Raw genomic sequence first — 19,635 nt, forward strand, 5'->3', positions numbered from 1 at the left:
ATGTACAGTGTATGAGGGTAAGCTAGTTTCTTCACTTCGCTATCTAATCACATTGTTCAAACAATAGATAGAAATTATTTTATCAATTTATTGATAAACCCCCTGCATACACAGCATGTTGATATGATAGCTGTTAAAAATGTAGAAAGATACTCTACAGAAAAGGTTTTCCAAGATTAAAGGAAGTAAATTTCTACAGACAGTAAAATGAAGAATTCATCTAATAATTCCACTAACGATATTAACTGTAACCATGAATCGCCTATCCCACCTGCAATGCAGTTTGCTATCGGAGTTCTTGGTAATGGAATAGCTTTGCTGGTTCTTAAGCTTTCTGCAAAGACTCACCAATGGCGTCCATTTTATCGTCTGGTGGCTGCTTTGGCTCTTACGGATGGAGGAGGAATTTTGCTAGTATACCCAAGCGTAATGATAAGGTACGCTGTTACTTGTTTTCAGATGCCACCAGCTCTGTGTGATTACAGTTCTTTTATATATACATTCACGCTCCTTGCATCTGCTATGATTATTTGCGGTATGTCTGTAGACCGGTTCCTTGCCATTATGTATCCAACTTTTTATAACACGAACACAAAATATAGACGTGTTAACATTATGCTTGGGGTTACTTGGATCTCTTCAGCCGTGTTATGTAGCCTTCATCTGTTTGGACTTGGTGACAGTCATAGTTTCTACCCAAAGTCTTGGTGCTTCATCGACTTTAGTAACGTCACATCGAATGACAGTACTGCGATACTAAACAGGGCCAACTCATTTCTCTATTCCCTGATAGGACTTATAATTATAGTGACGACTGTATCTTTGAATAGTACAGTAGTGTTTACAATCTGTCGTAAACGATGTCTACAAAAGGAAACTAGAATGCAAAATAACGACAGTAAAAGAGACATCTTTAACATTGTATTTTTGCTTACTATAGTAGTTGTCTTTGCATCATTATGGACGCCTTTAATTGTAAGTATGCAGTAGTTATTTTTATTAACACGTACATAAACACCTATATTTTATGGTTTTTCTTGTACAGATGATGCTTTTATAGTGACATCCATACCAAGTAACTTAAATCTTTAATTTTTTTCATAAAAAATGAACCGGTCACCTTAGACCATTAATGCAAATTATGAATCATAAAATTCTAATTCCATTACTGACTTGATTAATCCAAAAGGAATTTAAAATAAAAGCAAAGTGAACAATTTTTACGTATATAATGGATTTAAAGAAGGATACATTTTCATTTCCATCACTGATATTTTTTCTAAAAACTTTTTTCTTTTACAAACAAAATGAACAAGTTTTTTTATAATATGAAATATTTCAAAGAGGAGGTTTCTTAAGCCTTGAAGATTATCTAAAGCTAAGGCTCCTGTCAGATTCAAATCTTCAAATGTTACTGATGGAATGAAAGAGGAACCCCATGAGTAACTGAGAAAGCCTGTGGAAAGGGTTGCCAATATTTGGCTGTCAAGTATATGCAAAAACCTTTTAACCAACTGAATCAACCAAGAATAAACTTATATAAGGTGAAGATAACGAACAGTGATTAATCTCGTAAATCAAGGCAAAACACGGACCCCTGGAAACACCAGAGGTTGGATCAGGTGCCTAGAAGGAGTAATCATCCCCTGTTGACCGGTCACACCCGCCATGAGTCCTATGATTCATCATGAAGACGGAGTTCTCCATACTCAAATTTAGTGTAAAAGCAATGACCTAACAAATACTATGAAATATGTCAGACAAAAAACGACCCAACGATAGGTTGTACTTACAAACAAGGTCATTATAACGACCGTAGAATTTGCAAAAAGTTGATTTTAAGCGCGATTGTTGAAATCCTGTAACATTAACTTATTTGTCAGTAGTTTGCCTCCTTCTAAAAATTGATCATAATCAGAACATGCTATTGCCTCTTAAATCAGTTGGGGGATTTAAAAACCATATGCAGGTGATGTTGGAATATTGCTACATTAATAAGGGAAGCTGACGATGGAAAAGCTGAAGTCATACAGATTACATATGTTTGCCATACAGTTTAGTTATAATTTGGCTATTATCGTCTATAGTCAGTAAAACATCCAAATATGAAACAGATGTGGCAGACTCTATAGTATCTTTTATTTCTGGTTCACTGTGATATATCGGGTTGACATATGAATGAAAGTAACTTTTGGTTATTGATAAAAAGTCGTCGACATATCTAAATGTTGAGTTGAAGGCCACAGCAAGGGTTGTTTTTCTTCTCATGAAAAAGTGCTTGAATAAATTCTGCTTCACAGGAATATGAAAACAGGTCGCCTAGTAAAGGAGCACAATTAGTGTCCATCTGACACTTGAAGAAGATATTTTCTGACATTTTACCAGAAATCAGGAAGTGCGGATTATAAGATGTCATAAAGTAATCTGAAAAAAGGCAGGCAAAATTGTTACCAATTTCTTTCTGTTCAAAAGCATTGTGTACCCTGTAGCAAACTAATTTTGCAATATCATCATTCAGCAAAGTAGAAATCCAACAGTCAGCGTTGTTAACGTTTCCCACTTTTAGAGACTTGAAATGACACCATGCTTGTTCAAACCGAACATTATTGAACACCAAAATAATAATACTTTTAAACCGTACACTGTAAACCAACTTTTATTCGCGTGCGGGAAATATCCGCGAGTACTTTAACTCGCGAATATTAATCGCTGCGAACCATTTATTTTGCTTTGTATTTGTAGAGAATGTTTCCTCAGTCGCGAGAATTAATCGTCGCGGGTTGATTTTAAACAGACTAATCGCGAATAAAAGATGTCGCGAAGAATAGTTGGTTTACAGTATGTAAAATTCTCTATTTAAATTCAAATCAAAAAGTACTTTATTCAGTCGTTGAACTAGTCATGTCCAATTGATTTGATTAATTTTCATATTTAGGAATGCTCCTGTGTGAGAACTGTAAATTCAGCAACGAATTACATTCGTATCATAAAATAATAATAAGAATATTGAAACTCCTGCTTGGAATAGGGCCTATGTCAATCGCCTTCTACCCACTCTTAATATCCCACTTCATGATATTTTAACATTTTTAATAAAATACTTTTAATAATAACATATACAAGAAGTGTATTATAATTTATTCTAAAAATTTAGAAGCGGAGCATGTAGATGTATCCTAATACACAGCAGGGTTCTTCATTGGCCGTTTAACGTGGTGGCCCTGTCACAGTTAAATTCTTTATGCATGAATGAAAAGAACAAGCCATTTTTTACACTTTCCGGTAATTGCAAATGATTTCTGAAATACTAATTTCAAAATTACCTAGTATTACTAAAGATATTTACGTCTCTAAAATTGCATTGGCACTGTGAGTCAAACATGTGTATCGAAAACATGTATTGATGTAATGTTGAAAAATTAACAATAGATCCATCAAATAGTATTTTATGACTCGAAACAGCTAATATGTTTTATATTTCACAAGATTTAAGAAATTTTAGTCAACTGAGACCAATACTTGTAAATATACAGGTGAAAGCTTGATTTCTTGATCTACAAGAATTTCCTCTGGCCTGACACTGTAGGTGTACAATTTTCATTATGTAAACAAATTTATTTCTTGAAAAATCAGGTTCAACACTTCAAACTTGTTATTACAATTAGTTCTAACATTTTTAAATTCTATTACCTTATATTCGTTTATTTAAAATACGTTCTTAGGTTGGGGGGGGGGGGATCTAACAATGTTAAATTCGATGTTCGTTCATTGTTTTTCATTATCATTAAATTTATATTTCAATTTGCCAAATATTTAATACCATTTTTGTATTAAAGTCATGATTCAGAAAAGTTGTGTTTTTCAATTTATTCTCAATTTATTCAGTGGTTGCCTCGCGAACTCGATCGTGAAAAGAACGCGAATAAAAGCAATTCGTGTTCGTCTTGAGCCATAGTTAAATTTGAAATGATAGAAAACCCTGATGCATTAATATTCAATGAATGTTAGATTCAAATAGAAAAAAATGTACACCCCCCCCCCCCAAAAAAAAAAAACGTTAAAGTACTTTTTTATTATATTAAAGTGCGTCATATTTGCCCATGCTGTTTTTTGGATGGATGGAGATGGTGGAACAGAATTGCTTGTTCTGAGGCTCGCAGTAACCAATTCCATCATCGACCCATGGATCTACATTTTACTGCGGAAAGAAACAATTCTTTCAGTAAAAAGAATATTTAATCGTGCTATTTGTTGCAAATTATCATATGGTATGAATTCTAGATCATTGGATATCTCGCGAGAACGTACTTGTTCAATGACGTCATACAGACGGTCTGACGGGTCACAGGGAGCGCCAGTATGGCTTACAGACCAGGAAAGTACATGAAGAACTTCTGAAGAAATCAAAATCAAGTCATCATCTGATGAAGAGCCTGTGTAAAACTGAGTCCATTTATTTTCGCTTTTGCTGTTGCTGATGCTTGATTTGCAAACATTTTTTTTTATTTGAAAGAAACTTACAGTCTTTGATACTTAATAAAATATGAAATCATTTATGTATACAAACAATTTCCAAATCGAGTCAGGCTAAGGTTAATAAATTGCTGATACAAGGATATTAATAATCTCATTAAAAGCCAACAATCCTCAATTTCTATGATCGATACGATGACCTTGTTTGCAAATACAATCTGCCGTTGGGTCAATTTGCTTAAAATCAGCTTCTTCTTTTTTTTCTTTTTTTTTTGCTACGGTTACCAAACAAACAGCTGATTTTAAGCAGATTGCCGTCAGGTCAAATGTTGACTGGCGTCTTTCATTAGATTTAAGGTCATCACTTTCGCACTAAATTGTCTACGGATTTTTCTGTTTACCACATTATAAGGAGCACACTACATATGTGACAGGTCGACAGGGAATTCTTACTCCTCTTTGGCACCTGATCCCAACTCTGATTTCAGAGTTCCGTGTTGGCTCTGGTCACATTTTTTTATGTTTAATGTTTAAATGTACCTTTGAGCATGATCACTGTTTGTAATTTTCACATTTAATTAATGCTTACTTTTGAAAGATATATGACAAGCAAAACGTTGTCCTTTGAAGTACAAAATCACATTGAATCACAAGAGGTCCATGGGCCACAACGCTCACCTAACTATGACCCCTCTTTTTCTAATCAGCAGATTTTCCCCCTATTTATATATTTTTATGTAAAACTTGCATCACATATTGTGCCCCAACACCACCCCAGGGGGTCATTGTTTGAACAAACTTGAATCTATATTACCTGATATTGCTGTCATATAAATATGACCTTTCAAGGCTTTACTATTCTTGAGAAGATAATTTTTGAAGATTTTCTCTATGTATTCCAAAGTTAAACTTTAATTGCCCATTGTGGCCCTACCCTTCACCCGGGTGTCATGATTTGAACAAACTTAAAATCTACACTACCGAGGATGCTTTCATATAAATATGACTTATCATGACTTTGCTGTTCTTAAGATTTTTTGAAGATTTTTTTTCTATGCATTTCTATGTTAAACTTTGATTGCCCGCTGTGACCCCACCCTACCCCCGGAGTAATGATTTGAACAAATTGGAATTTAAGTATGTCAAGAAGCTTTTACATAAGTTTTCATCTTTTACGATCCTGTGGTTCTCGAGAAGATTTTTGAATGAAACACCCAATTTTCTTTATTTCTAAATTAACTACCCTTGGAAGAGGGCGTGGCCCTTCATTTGAACAAATTTGAATTTCCTTCACGTAAAGATACTCTGTGCCAAGTTGAATTTGCCCAGTTGTTTTGGAGAGGATGAAATTGTAAAAGGTTAATGACTACGGCAGCGATAACATCAACGACGACAGGCACATTTTGATCAAAAAAGTTCACTTGAGCCTTCAGCTCGGGTGAGCTAAATAATCTTAAAAGTTAAAATTAATGAGGAAAATACCATCTGCTTCTTTATTAATGTATCATTAAGAATTTTTAATATTATGGAGGACTTTAATGTATGTTTTATTCACGTATTGCTTTGTTTTTATGTTCTTGCATCTTTTATATTACTTTAGAAATTAAATATTTTAGCAAAGATTTACATTTTATGTGATTTTTTTAAGGTTGAGAGTAATACAGTACCACTAAGTGGGGTGTGACATCTTAGCTAAAAAATTTGGCTTAAGACATTAGCTACTGAATCATGAAACATCTAAAGCTTTTAAAAAAACAAACTCTGTATAAATAATTAAGGTGAAATGCTCTAAAAATAAAACAGACCGAAATAAAATTGCTGTTCAATATTGTATCATCAAACATTTATTGGATATACTAAATAAAAGTTTCAGTTCACAAGTTATAAACATCTAATAGATGATCAAAATTTGGACTTAAGTCGAAGTTTGCTTCATGATTCTTGGCCCTGGTCCCGTGATCATTAAACAGACTTAAATTTAAGTCAAAATTTCAAGGACCTGTAAGATGCTCATTTCTTGTAAACTGCATGAAAGTCTAAATACAGACGATGCTTTCTGGTCATGTAATGTTCATTGATATTAGATTTATAATTTGGACTGATTACTTCAACAAGATATGCAAAACATTTATTTTGTAGGCAGTTTCGTTTGATTTGATTTCATAACAAAAATGACTATTTCTTAAAAAAAAAAATTTAAAAACTTAAAAAAAAACTTTATTTTACACAGTCTGTTGTGCCTTACCCACTAATTAAAACATTTTATACCAATTGCACTTTGTGTACTAACATTTGTTCGAGTAGAATAAGTTGGTAAGAGTTCACCGACATTCTCTTTTTTTTTACCGTGTAATATTATCTTCACAAGTTCCGCAACAGAGAAGTGGCTATCACTTTCCATAACATTACTAACGCGTTTGACCAGATTTTTACTGATAATTCGTTTCCTGTCAGGCGACCATCGGTCGATACAGAGACTTTACCACTCAAAAACTGCCTCTACTATTTATCCACGAATGCATGGCTCTTTCTTGATATAGTTCCTGCTTCCTCCAGCATTTTCAGAGTGTGCATGTTTTAGAGTTTTCTCGAGTGGTTCTCTATGCTCTTAATTTGCCTACATATCAATGAGGACTACCTTACGCCCAATACTGCATGTCACCTGCAATCGATTTCTATAAATCTATAAAGCAATATATAACAGCACAAATTGAATATAAAATGATGTAACAATGACCGTTTTAAACATTTTATGTTGTTTAAGCGCCATTTTTACATAAATAAACTGTGTTGTTAGCAGATAACTCAATTTTGAAGTGCTCCATGGCCCCATTTCCGCAGTTTTGTATTTCAAATGATTTAAAAAATATATCTTAAATTATTTTTGACTGGTTAATTGAAACGGTTTTTCTACTTTTTGATATGTTGAAGAAAAAATACATCAAAATCTATGCATATGAATGGAGATAACTACGACTATACTAGCCGGATAAGTGGTATGTGTTGAAGTTTTTAGAATTGGACGCCATAAATGTTGAGCTTGGCATTAAACCTTACCAGTTTGAACCTAAGTAACAGATTCTGACGAGGAAGATTTCAAAACACTCCATGCCAGAGTCTACTGAGCATGAGGTTATCAACATCACACAAATGCCCTAGAAAACACAAAAATGCGTAAGTATATCTGTTCAAATCTTTAAAAAAAATCTTGCATACTTAACCATGTGTTTCTTTCATTATACCCTACTACTAGTATTACATAATTTATCAAAAAAATTAAGAACTTGAAAAATAACCGTAATTGGACGAATCCCAATGTTGGACGCTAAAATTATATCATTCTCGTTTTTCCTCACCATTTTCTATCTTTTCTTTTTAATACAACCCTTGAAATTCATCAAAACATGGTATGTTTAAAAGATTTTGATATGAAAAGAATCCACAAGCTATGGAATACATGTATCTCATTAAGCACAAATAAAAAAAAATGTATTCTAAACAGTCCATTTTTTTTTCTTCAACTATAATTCCAATCTGTAATTACTCTCAAGTAGACATGGTAGCAAACATTTTGTCCCCTATATGTAAATTTTTCTATAAAATATGTCGACGTGCAAGATAATTTTCTCAACTGCATAAATATTAAAATATGTCAACATAAAACATAACTTTGTTGCCATGCAAGAAAAATAAATCAGATATGAATTTGGAAATTTTTTCAAAATTATCAAATATGCTTTCGTTTGATTGCCAACATTTTAGTTGTTGATTTGCAAATTATTTTTATGTTGTGATGAGACCTATAAATGTTGACATGCAGGATAAATATACTGACATATAACTTACTAGCTCACATGTCAAAATAAATAAGTTTAATGACCAAATGAATAAGTTGCATGCCAACATAATTAAGTTGCATGTCAACATAAATAAGTTGTATGTCGACATAAACAATTTGCATGTCAACATAAATAAGTTGTATGTTGACATAAACAATTTGCATGTCAACATAAATAAACTGAATGTCGACATAAATGTTTCATCAAGAATGTTGGATATCATATGTCGGCGATAATTGATAAATTTGATAATTTCTGAAACGTTTCCAAATCCTTCTCTGATAACATTTTTCTACCAAGTCAGCATAGTTATATTGCATGTTGGCATAATGATGTAATGATTTGAACATATTTTATTTCATAATACATACAAAAGAATTGGATACAAGTTCTTTATTTATCGACATAATACTAATATATAGAGAAAAAAAATAATTTGTTTATATGTTCAGAAAAATGCCACATAAATGTAAGCGATTATTGTTCAGATAAGTTTTTTTTTTCTGAATGGTGTCACTTGTATATCACAATCACAGTATCGGTACATTCATTGTATCGCTGGATACCTATATCATCCTAGCTCTATTAATCACGATGATATTTACTTCTGTAGGATTACGTTAAATGAGAGGTAACTCGATTATATTACAAAAAACAATTTGTGATAAAAAATTTAGGGGCACTGTGCAAAGAACTAAAGCCTTGAATCATTCTGCAATCTGTAAATATTTATTGCTTTACAACCGAGTATCCTAAGTATTTCAAAATGCCGTGAAAGAGTGAAAATAGTGCTACATCTTTTGGGTAAGCTATATGACCATTAAAATGCTAAATAGAAAAATTATTTTTAATGGGTGGATATATATAAAAGTTATGCTCCTAAAACATAATGTCCAAGCATGTGAAAGTTCCTTACTACGAGAACTTTTCACATTCATAAAAAATTTGTAGGTAAATAAAAGTACATTGTACTCAGTTTCCATTTGAAGCTTGATGTTTCCTGACATTGTTTCTTAAAGACTCTTACACAGGCAGCTGTATTTTTTCTCAGTCATAAAATTGATAGCTCATGGATATTGAAAAATGCAATTTTCTACAGTCTGGAGCGAAGTAAATATACCCATATGCATCACGCTTAATTTGTAAAACCGATTTTATTGATTTTAAATGCTGTTTTCTGCCCTAGACTAGTACAAAACACTTCAGGGGAAAAAAAGGGGGCCAAAAATGACGTTTTTTTCCTACAAAAACCTAGTTCCAAGAACTCCTCTTACATTTTACGCAGTAGCCTATAATCATCTTTTGGAAGATAATTGGTGGCGTCCTGAAGATGTGTAATAAGATTTCGGAATTTTCATTTTCACACTGGGTCAAATGAGGGTCGAAAAATGACATTTTGTATATAAAAACACCCGGATTCCCAGAACTCCTATAAAATTTTACATAGTAGCCTAATCATTTTTGGAAGATGAGTAAGGGTGTCCTGTAGATGTGCAATAAGGTTTCGGAAATTTCATTTTTCACCCTGGGGGTCGAAAAATGATATTTCGTATATAAAAAGACATTGGTACCAGAACTTCTCTTATATTTATGCAGTATCCTAATCATGTATTTGAAGATGATTGGTGGTGACCTGTAGATGTGCAATAAGCTTTCGGAATTTTTATTTTCATCTTGGGAGGCAAATAGGGGTCGAAATATGATGTTTTTTCTGCATTTTTTCTCTACTTTTAGTAACAATGGCAGCATCATTCATGGAAATCAAAAACTGAATAACATTGAAATATGTACTTTATTTAAGGCTGATTGTGCACATAGTCATTGAAATCGAACCAAAACTCTAGGAAGACTTGCGGTTCGAATGAATTTCACAATATTTTTCTACTAACCATGGCAACAGTGTTCAAGGAAATAAAAAAAAAACGATAAACAGAATTATTTATCTTAGTAAAGATTACTTGTTCTACAAGTATTAATGAAATCCAGGGTCAAAGCTGTAGAAGGAGTAGAGTTTTGAAAGAACAAATATGATTCTATACACTGTTATGAAGTTTTCACATAAGTTTAATTTTTCTTGCCCAGTGGTTCTTGAGAAGACTTTTTGAAGATTTGTTCCTATACATTCCCATGTAAAACTTTGATCCACCCTACCCATGGAGGTCATGATTTAAACTAACTTGAATTAACACTATGTGATGAAGTTTCACATAAGTTACAACTTTTTGCAGAGGCTCATGTATGATAATTATACTCTGAGGGGTATTTTAACCTGTCTCAACAAATCAGTTGAGGATTCAGTGAGTTGTTTTTAAAATTTTTAAACGTAATTTAATTCGTTTTTGCATACTCTGAAGACAGTCGTGTATTTCCTATGGGATTTAAGAAAAGAACTTACATGTTCTTGAGTAATAGGAGTTCCATGTGACATTTGTAACCAATCAGAAAACGGAATGTTGGCAGTTTCCTTTGGTAATTACTGTTCGTTATCCCCATTTTTCATATAGATCTGATCAAAGACATGATTGTGAGTAAACAATCTTTTTATACATATCTTGGGGGGTATCAATCTAGCTTCAGTATGATTTACACGATATAAAATACTTTAAAAAATGATCAATTAAAAAAAAACTTTTCTTAATCATTCCATTTTAATTCTCGGTCCAAGTAGATGTCAGAAAAAGAGAAAGAAAAGAAGAGAGAAAAAAAATACTCCAGGTTAATAGCCTTATGCAAAACTAAAAACTTGTAATCGTAAGTGCTCGGAAAGAGCTACAATATTTGAAAAACAATTTTTTTTCATGCATCGTTTTCAGAATAGTTCAAAGCTGAAAATATATACCATGTCACCATAGGATGACTTTTATCTTGTTGAAAAAAACTGTATACATGTATTTTAAGAAACAGTATGAATATAAAAAGCTAATCAAGGTGTTTTGAAAAGCAAAATCAAGCTATACCGGTAACTAATTCAACCACAGAACTTAATTAATTTCAATATGCAAGACCTGTTCAACTCTTTATCATTCTTAAAATATCTATATCATCATTCCAGATTCAAGGGAGAATTAGGAATATGACCAAAAGTCTATATCTATTGACTAATAAACATGTACATGTATGTTGAGGGAAGAATAAATAATGACGACAAGTCAGAAGTCGGGTTAATATTCACGAATTTTAGGAGTTTTCAACAAGACAAGCAGAGATAACTCCTTCACCTTTTTTCCCTTCCCAGCTGTTCATAGATGTAAAAAGAAAGCATGAAATATGGAGATAACGAACAGTATTCAATACTGCATTCTTATACTCAAATACTCAAAGTCCATTAAAACAATACACGGACCTCCAAAAAACAAAGGTGGGATCAGGTACCATGGAAGAGTGAGCATCCCTTGCCGACCGATCACACCCGCCATGTGCTCCTTATCATGATCGGTAAATAACGGAAAATCCTTCGACAACTCCGTGTGTAGATAATGGCCTAACAATTGGTATGAAAAACGTCAGTCAGCATATGACTTAATGATAGATTGCAGGTGCTGACAAACTTACGAAATGATACTAGTATACTTAGTAGTTTTGTGGAGAAATACATGTATACATGTATCGTAGAAGAGAATGTTAGTCGACAGTATTCCACTACATGTTTTCTCTGAAGCGTAATACATGTTTAAGACTGCAACTCTTGGGAGAGGGTACTCCTTGTAATTTGGAGTTAGATACCTTGTGTTATTATTATGCTACTAGGAAGGGGTAAAAAAATTAATACAAAAACAAGTGTAATGTTCGTGCATTATGTAAATATGGTCATAATTAAAATTTGATTTCAATTTTCAAATTTTGATAACTTTTTAACAAATTCTCATATTTGTTCGAATACGCGTTCTTTAATTCAAAATTGATTTTTCAAATGCTATGCTTTGGAAATTGCGCAGTCAACTGCTAAAACCAAGGACAAAGAAACCAGTTTCTAATGATACCATTTCAAATAAATTGCGCTGGAGTATATTTGACGTAAAACACAGATAAATATGTTTTTAATTAATTAAAGGAACCCCGATCTTTTAACTGGCGTCATAATTTTATAAATATTATGGATTCTGTGAAAGATTACGCCAGGCGATGGGCCAGACATGAAAAAGAAGATCTTGACACGTTGTCAGAATGGATTAAATGTATCAGATGTATGTTAAAATCTCGCATTAAGCGATTGAGAGGCAAAATGAAAACCAACTATCCTTCTGTGTTCAATAATTTAGAAGTAAACAAAGATTCAGATAGATTAGCGATCAGTATGCACTGGTCCCTGCTGACAAAGCAGGTAACAACATTGTCTTTGTAAGGCTCATTATTTAAATGTATTTTAGAAGAACTGGGATTTAATTCTACAAGTGGTAATCCAACTTATACCCATAGCTCCCTTTCTATGGAGGAAATTCTTCAAAATCATATGTCAGTTTTGAAAATTTTTAATATTCCCAACAATCAACATGAATTTGAATTACCATATCTATATTGGATTCCGAAACTTAATAAAAATCCTCACAAAGATACATAGCAGGTTCCAGTAAATGTTCTACCATACCTCTTTCTTTACTACTCAACTAAAATATTGAAAGTAGTGAAGGAAAAACTTCAGAAGTACTGTGCAACAATATATTCGAGAAGTGGTGTAAATCAGATGTGAATACTTAAAAATTCCAAAGAACTTTTGGAAAATTTCAAATCACAAAATTTTACGAAAATCAACAACATAAAAACTTAAGACTTTTCAACTTTATATACAACCATTCCCCATGATAAATTAAAGTCCAGGATTTTTGATATTGACAGCTGCTTTTTCAATAAAATGGAACTCGTGAATTTACTTACCTTGTCAATGGTCATTTGCAAAATTATTTTGTTAAAAAACATTCTGATGGTACACACAGGTACTCTGAAGTTGATATTAAAGAGTTTTTGATTGACAATATCTATATGGTTTTTGGAGACCAGGTCTTCCAACAATCTATTGGAATTCCCAATTGCGCCTCGTTATTAGCAGACCTATTTTTGTATTCATATGAAGCAGGATTTGTTCAAAATCTTTTTCGTGAAAAGAAGAAAACACTTGCTGTGGTCTTCAACTCGACATTTGTCAATTAACAATGGTTATTTCCATTCTTATGTCGATACGATATATCCCAGTGAGATTGAAATAAAAGATACCACAGAGTCTGACACATCTGTTTCATATTTGGATATTTTACTAGAAAAAGACGTTTATGGTAATCTAACAACCAAGCAATGTGATAAACGTGATGACTTTAACTTTTCAATCGTCAACTTCCCTTACTTATGCAACAATATACCTTCATCACCTGCATCCGGGGTTTATATATCTCAGTTGATTCGATACGCAAGAGCATGCTCTACGTATGAACAATTTCTTAAACGAGGTACGTTATTGACGAACAAGTGGATGAAACAAGTATATCAGCAGTCTCGTTTAAAGTCGTCATTTCCTAAGTTCTATGGTCGATACAAATACCTTGTCAACAAATATTATTTATCATTAAGTCAAATGCTGACTGACGTTTTTCATACTAATAGTTAGGGCATTATTTACACACTGAATTGTCGACGGATTTTTCCGTTATTTCCCGATCATGACAAGGAGCACAAGGTGGGTGTTCAGGGGATGCTCCCTCCTCCATGGCACCTGATCCCACCTCTGATGTTTTAGAGGTCCGTGTTTGCTCTGCTCCAAAATTTGTATTGTTTAATGGACTTTTGAGCTTGAATACTCTTCGTTATTTTCATATATTTCATTCAAAAGCACGCTGCGCATATGATTTTTCCCTGTTTCTCCAAATTTTATTTGTTCTTTATCAGCTCTATTTATTCTCTTGTTTCCGAATGATCAAAGCTACTGCAGTTATATATGTCGGTTTCATTTTTAATTGATAATCATTGAAGCTAGGTAATATTTCTTAACTGTCATATCTCACAATTTTCTTTCATGGTTTCATGGTATAAACTGCTTCCTTGTGTATCTCGATCTTGATTCGAAAACTTTTTCACCTTCTTTCCTATTCGTTATAAATTTATGCGTCTTAACCAATCTATATAATTATCATTGTTGTTCTGACTTCCCTGTCATCATTTTCATTTACAGTGAAAGCTGTCTAATACGACACTAGGGCACAACTTTTGTGTCGGAATGGACAGGGTTGTCAGATTGCACGGTGTTAAGAACATGAAAATTGAAATTAGGAATCAACGTATAGATAGGGATTCACTGTTAAATGGATTGCCCCGGTGTCAGATTAAAATGTTTTTACTGTATATGTCATAAAAAAATGAAATTATGATTTCTTCCCGCTTCATTACTAATTTAACAGATTTTAATTTTCTAGAACCCTGATGTAAGAAAAAATGTGCATACACAGGAAATTTAATTTTCTTTATACGCAATACATCTTCAGTGGGTATTCACTTTAATAAGACGAACCTCTGCAGATCACATTATTTGAGAGATGACTACAACAGTCCTCTCTTCAATCTCCAACTCCACTACACAGGCAAGGGTGTGGGAATCAGCAGTTCCACCCAGTTTACAGTTTGCTTTGGGTGTTATTGGAAATTTAATTTCACTGATCGTGTTGTTAATGTCCAGAAAGAGACACAAATGGAAACCTTTTTATAGACTCGTCGTCGGATTAGCTTTGACAGACGGGGGAGGCATTCTGTTGGTCTATCCCATTGTGATGATGAGATATGAATCAGACTTTACATATGATTTTCCTAAGCCTGTTTGCGACTATAGCTCATTTATATTTACATTTACTCCACTATCCTCGGCACTGATTGTTTGTGCCATGTCTTTCGATCGTTTCTTGGCTATTTTATATCCTTTTAAGTACAATATCGCTGGAAAGGAGCGTCGGACAAATATAACACTATTATCCATCTGGACTTTTAGCACCTTCGTCTCCTCGTTGCATTTGATGGGACTTGGTTCGAGTTGTAATTTCTACCCTGGATCTTGGTGCTTTTTGAACTTTGTTGGAAGTTCTACGATGGACAGAGTTAATTCCTTTATATACTCAATTTTAGGATATAGTATTTTGATTACAACCATTTCCCTCAATATATTTGTCATTATAACACTTTGTAAAAATATAAGAGCATCCAAACAAGGACTTAATCGCAAGGTAAAGAAAAGTGATGTCTTCAACATGATTTTACTTCTGGTCATTGTCGTGGCATTCACCGTCTGCTGGATACCGCTAATTGTAAGGAATTGGTCATCAGTTCTCTCTCTCTCTCTCTCTCTCTCTCTCTCTCTCTCTCTCTGAGTGTTTATGTTAAAAGTATTTTCAAACTGTTTTTCCAATACTTCTTATTCATTTCTTTCTTTTTAAGTCAATAATATTTGCACATGCTGCCATGTGGATTGAAGGAAATGGTCCTAGAGAACTGTTGGTGCTAAGATTTGCAGTCACCAACTCAGTCGTAGATCCATGGATTTACATTCTTCTGAGAAAGGAAAATCTCCGAATCCTACAGAAACGCTGTGGTGGTTTCTGTGGCAAATTTAATTTAACAACTGAGAGTAGTACCCAAGAAACCACACCGTCATCTTTTTCATTGCAAAGAAGGTCAATGTAACACTCTATCCTCTGCCAGATATGTTGACGACTTCTACAAATAGAGAATATGAAATTATATTCCAATCCATTTTATAAAGAATTATCTGTACATTAAACGAACGTGTGTTAAATCCGTGTTTTAAGTCAGTTTTTGGCAAAATTATTTTGTTAAAATCTTTTTGAAAACAATTCAAAATCATGATTTTTTAGGGGGGGGGGGGGCAAAACAAATATTATGCTAATTGGAAAAGTATTTATAGCAGATCAATATATCAGAATGTCATGATTAACATAATAAATGTTGTGTCCCTATCAAAATTACTTTTGTGACGTCTGTCATAAACTTTGGAAGCAGTTTTGGTTTTTATTTTCCTGACTCTGTGGATTTGTTGTGCTCTATCCCCCTTTTTTCCCTGCATCATGGATTTTTGCACTGCGTTAATTTTATATTTATATCGTTTATAATATCACATATTAATCTCAAATCTACAAAGCAATTGTCTTTTTTTTATTAAATTAATATAGATATAATTGCCCTTGCATAATACATTGACCAGACAGAGCAACCTTTGAAATTACCAATTAATTTTATTCTGGTCACTTTTCGACTATGACAGGTCCCAGAAAATCATTAGCAGACCAATTCAGCTTCCACATAGGTCATATGTGGTAAAGAATAGAAAAGTGATTCGAAAAACCCTAGCCCCTGGACTGTTATAAAATAACAAGAAAAAAGTCAAAATTTAAACGAGACAAAATTCATATTTCGAATATATCAATTAGTTTAAAAAGTTGCAAGTTTGTATAATTTTCAAATATATAATGATAATTTTGCTTTATTTTCATTTTTTCCAAAAATTATACTGGATTGAAATTTTGAAGCATGTCTGTTCTCAGCTTATGTCTTCAAATCTGGCCACGCCTTGATTATTCTGTCGGACAAGTCGCTTCATTTATGCCATGGTCTCAGCTTTAAATATTACAACTATTTCGTCCTGTTCATAATTGCTTACTGTGATGTAACGCCCCCTCCATATTTGACAGATTTTTATTGCTAAAAAAAATAGGTACCTTTTAAACACTTTTATTACATAATGACCATCACTTCCCTGTGAACCAACATCTTAGAATGAATAAAGAAAAATTCATTTTTCATTGGAAATTAATGTTTAAAATTATTTCCTTATACACCTGATGTTGTGTGAAATAAGACTACTGCGTTTTCGCTTTCTTTTCCTTTGCAAGTTTGTGTTACAATGTTCTATTTATAATGAAAATAATAAAAAGGATTATGATCGAAGACGCAAAAGGATATTAATATATTAAGAAAACCTAGACTTATAGCTATTGTTAACACAAGTAAAATAAAATGCTCTCTGGAGCAGATAGAGTTATACTGTATATTAATTATTGGGAGAGGATTACCAATGTTTTTAGAACTTGTGTCTGATACAACTTTGACATATTGACTTAATTTGTTCATAACTACCTTCAACAAAGTGCGTTTAATAACTTTCCATCGTTATGAGAATTGCCACAAGATTTTTTTGGTAAATTCAGTAATGTTGTTCTTCGTAAGCGAAGCCAAAGTAAAATGCCATTGTTGGAAGAAAATACGTCTTCATATGACATTATAACCTATAGATGAGAAAGTTTACTACACGACACATTGAAAACATTAGCCTTTTGAATGGAGGACGGAACGTAAAAATTCATTGTATAAGGAGGTTGTCCTAATTAGGAACGATATACTTCAACTTTTTTCAAACTTTTTAGTATTAGAATTGAATTCATCTACCCAATAGAATTCATAGCACTTTTTAAAGACCTAAGCTGACTAAATATATATGTAATATAAAGAAATACTATGTAATCATTTAAGCCCATTGTTGCGAGTTTAAGTAAGTGGATTTCTAAATATTTTCATAAATTGAGAGGAAAAGTCCTGTACTTCATTATCAATTTTCTTGACATGAAAGATTCCGTTCAAAACTTAAAAGCTTATCATTTCATGGGTCAGGATCCTTCGCTAAATGCATTAAATCTGAACCCTTTACGAAATGATTTCACAGCACTGAAATTGAATTGTACGCAATCTATAGTAAACAATATGCGTTTGTGAAACACCGATGCCCCCGGATGACAGCTTATGGCGAAGGTTAAAGTTTCTCAAATGCAAGTTCATCTCCAAGGTCAAAAGATAAAAAAATGTTGCTACCCAAAGGGAGGACTTGTGTCAATGGATATACCTGTTAAATGTGAAAGCCCAATCACTAACCATTTAAAAGTTAAGGTCAAGGTTAATGTTTTCCAAACTCCAAAGTCAAGGCAAATGGTTTAAATTAATGGTACGCAGGGGCAGACCTTGTCATAAGAAATACACATGCAAAATATAAAAACCCTAGCACCAACTGTTCAAAAGTTATGGCAAAGGTTAAAGTTTTTTAAAAGTAGGTCAAACCCCAGGGTCAAAAGTCAAAATTGTTGGTATCCAAAGGAAGGTCTTGTCACAAGAAATATACCTGGGAAATTTGAAAGCCCTGTGCTGACTGTTCAAAAGTTATGGCCAGGGTTAAAGTTTTTTAAAAGTGGATCAAACTGTAAGGCCCAGGTCAAAAGGTCAAAAATATTAATATCCTTGGAAAGGATTTGTCACGAGGAATACACTTTGAAATATGAAAGCCCTAGCACCAACTGTTTAAAAGTTATGGCCAAGGTTAAAGTTGGGTAAAGTTTTGCAAAAGTGGGTCAAACTCCAAGGCCAAGAGGTCAAATATGTTGGTACCCATAGGAAAGTCTTGTCACAAGGAATACACACGTGAAACATGAAAGCCATAGCTCCAACCAATCAAAAGTTATGGGCAAGGTTAAAGTTTTTCCGGACAAACAGACAGACAGACGGACGGACAGTGCAAAAACTATATACCCCCGAATCTCCGATTACGGGGGCATAAAAAATGTCTTAAGTGTGAATTGAAAGGGCATTTGAATACTTCATAGTATGTATGTATGAATATATATATTTAAATTATCACAAGATGTATTTCTGTGGTCCAATTTGATAGAAAAAACTGTCGTCTATGAAAAATCCTGGTCTTTAATTTATCATAAAGAGTGGTCGTATAAAGTGTTAAAAACATCTTTTTTAAACCTATTGATTTTAGTTAAATGCAAATTCAAAATTTCTAAAAGTTCTTTAGATTTTGAATGTCTACATTTGATTAACGAATATTTTGTTGCACAGTAATCCTGCATTTCCTCCTGCACTGCTGTTAATGTTTTTGTTGGGAGTAAAGAAAGACAGCTGATGAAAGGTTTGCTAGATCCAGTTTCATATCTACTTAATGATTTTTATGAAGTTTTGAAATCTAGTAATTTTGTTTCTAGGAATTTAAGAATAGTTAAAACTAATGATTTTGAAGATGTTTTCCTTTAATACGAGCATAAATTGGATTACCACTGGTTCCTTTAAGTTCCTTTAAAATGCAATTTGGTCATTACAAAAAGACTATGTTGTTTCATACTTTGTCAGCTGGAATCAGTATATATATCTATCATGTAATCTAATCATTATCTACCATTCAGTCGACTCGTTTAATATTCTTAAATATTTATAACTTTAATTCAATTTTGAGTATGATTTCAATATTCAACTCAGACTTTTCATCCATTCTGAAAGAGTGTCAATG

At 33.0% G+C, this 19,635-nt stretch overlaps 2 protein-coding genes across 2 annotated transcripts; both read left to right on the top strand.

The window, feature by feature from the left end:
- Positions 1 to 207: 207 nt before the first annotated feature.
- LOC133190651 (prostaglandin E2 receptor EP4 subtype-like) lies at positions 208 to 4,387 on the top strand. The gene is made up of 2 exons (XM_061326342.1): positions 208 to 975; positions 4,085 to 4,387. Exons 1-2 carry the CDS (start codon positions 208 to 210, stop codon positions 4,385 to 4,387), a joined length of 1,071 nt encoding a protein of 356 aa, XP_061182326.1.
- Positions 4,388 to 14,830: 10,443 nt separating this feature from the next.
- Positions 14,831 to 16,002, top strand: LOC133190652 (prostaglandin E2 receptor EP4 subtype-like). The gene is made up of 2 exons (XM_061326343.1): positions 14,831 to 15,589; positions 15,720 to 16,002. The coding sequence occupies exons 1-2, from the start codon at positions 14,831 to 14,833 to the stop codon at positions 15,963 to 15,965; spliced, it is 1,005 nt and encodes a 334-aa protein (XP_061182327.1). The 3' UTR covers positions 15,966 to 16,002.
- The last annotated feature ends 3,633 nt before the right edge of the window (positions 16,003 to 19,635 follow it).

This window comes from Saccostrea echinata, unplaced genomic scaffold, assembly GCF_033153115.1.
Source record: "Saccostrea echinata isolate AGI-Se365-2 ecotype Australia unplaced genomic scaffold, CSIRO_AGI_Sech_v1 ptg000022l, whole genome shotgun sequence".
In the NCBI taxonomy this organism is placed as follows: Eukaryota; Metazoa; Mollusca; class Bivalvia; order Ostreida; family Ostreidae; genus Saccostrea; species Saccostrea echinata.

What these genes read in the sequence shown, in the direction of transcription:
- LOC133190651 (XM_061326342.1), top strand. Translation starts at nt 208, where the DNA reads ATGAAGAATTCATCTAATAATTCCACTAACGATATTAACTGTAACCAT. An exon ending in CATTATGGACGCCTTTAATT is followed by an intron (nt 976 to 4,084) that starts GTAAGTATGCAG and finishes ATTATATTAAAG; the next exon opens with TGCGTCATATTTGCCCATGC.
- LOC133190652 (XM_061326343.1), top strand. Translation starts at nt 14,831, where the DNA reads ATGACTACAACAGTCCTCTCTTCAATCTCCAACTCCACTACACAGGCA. An exon ending in TCTGCTGGATACCGCTAATT is followed by an intron (nt 15,590 to 15,719) that starts GTAAGGAATTGG and finishes TTTCTTTTTAAG; the next exon opens with TCAATAATATTTGCACATGC.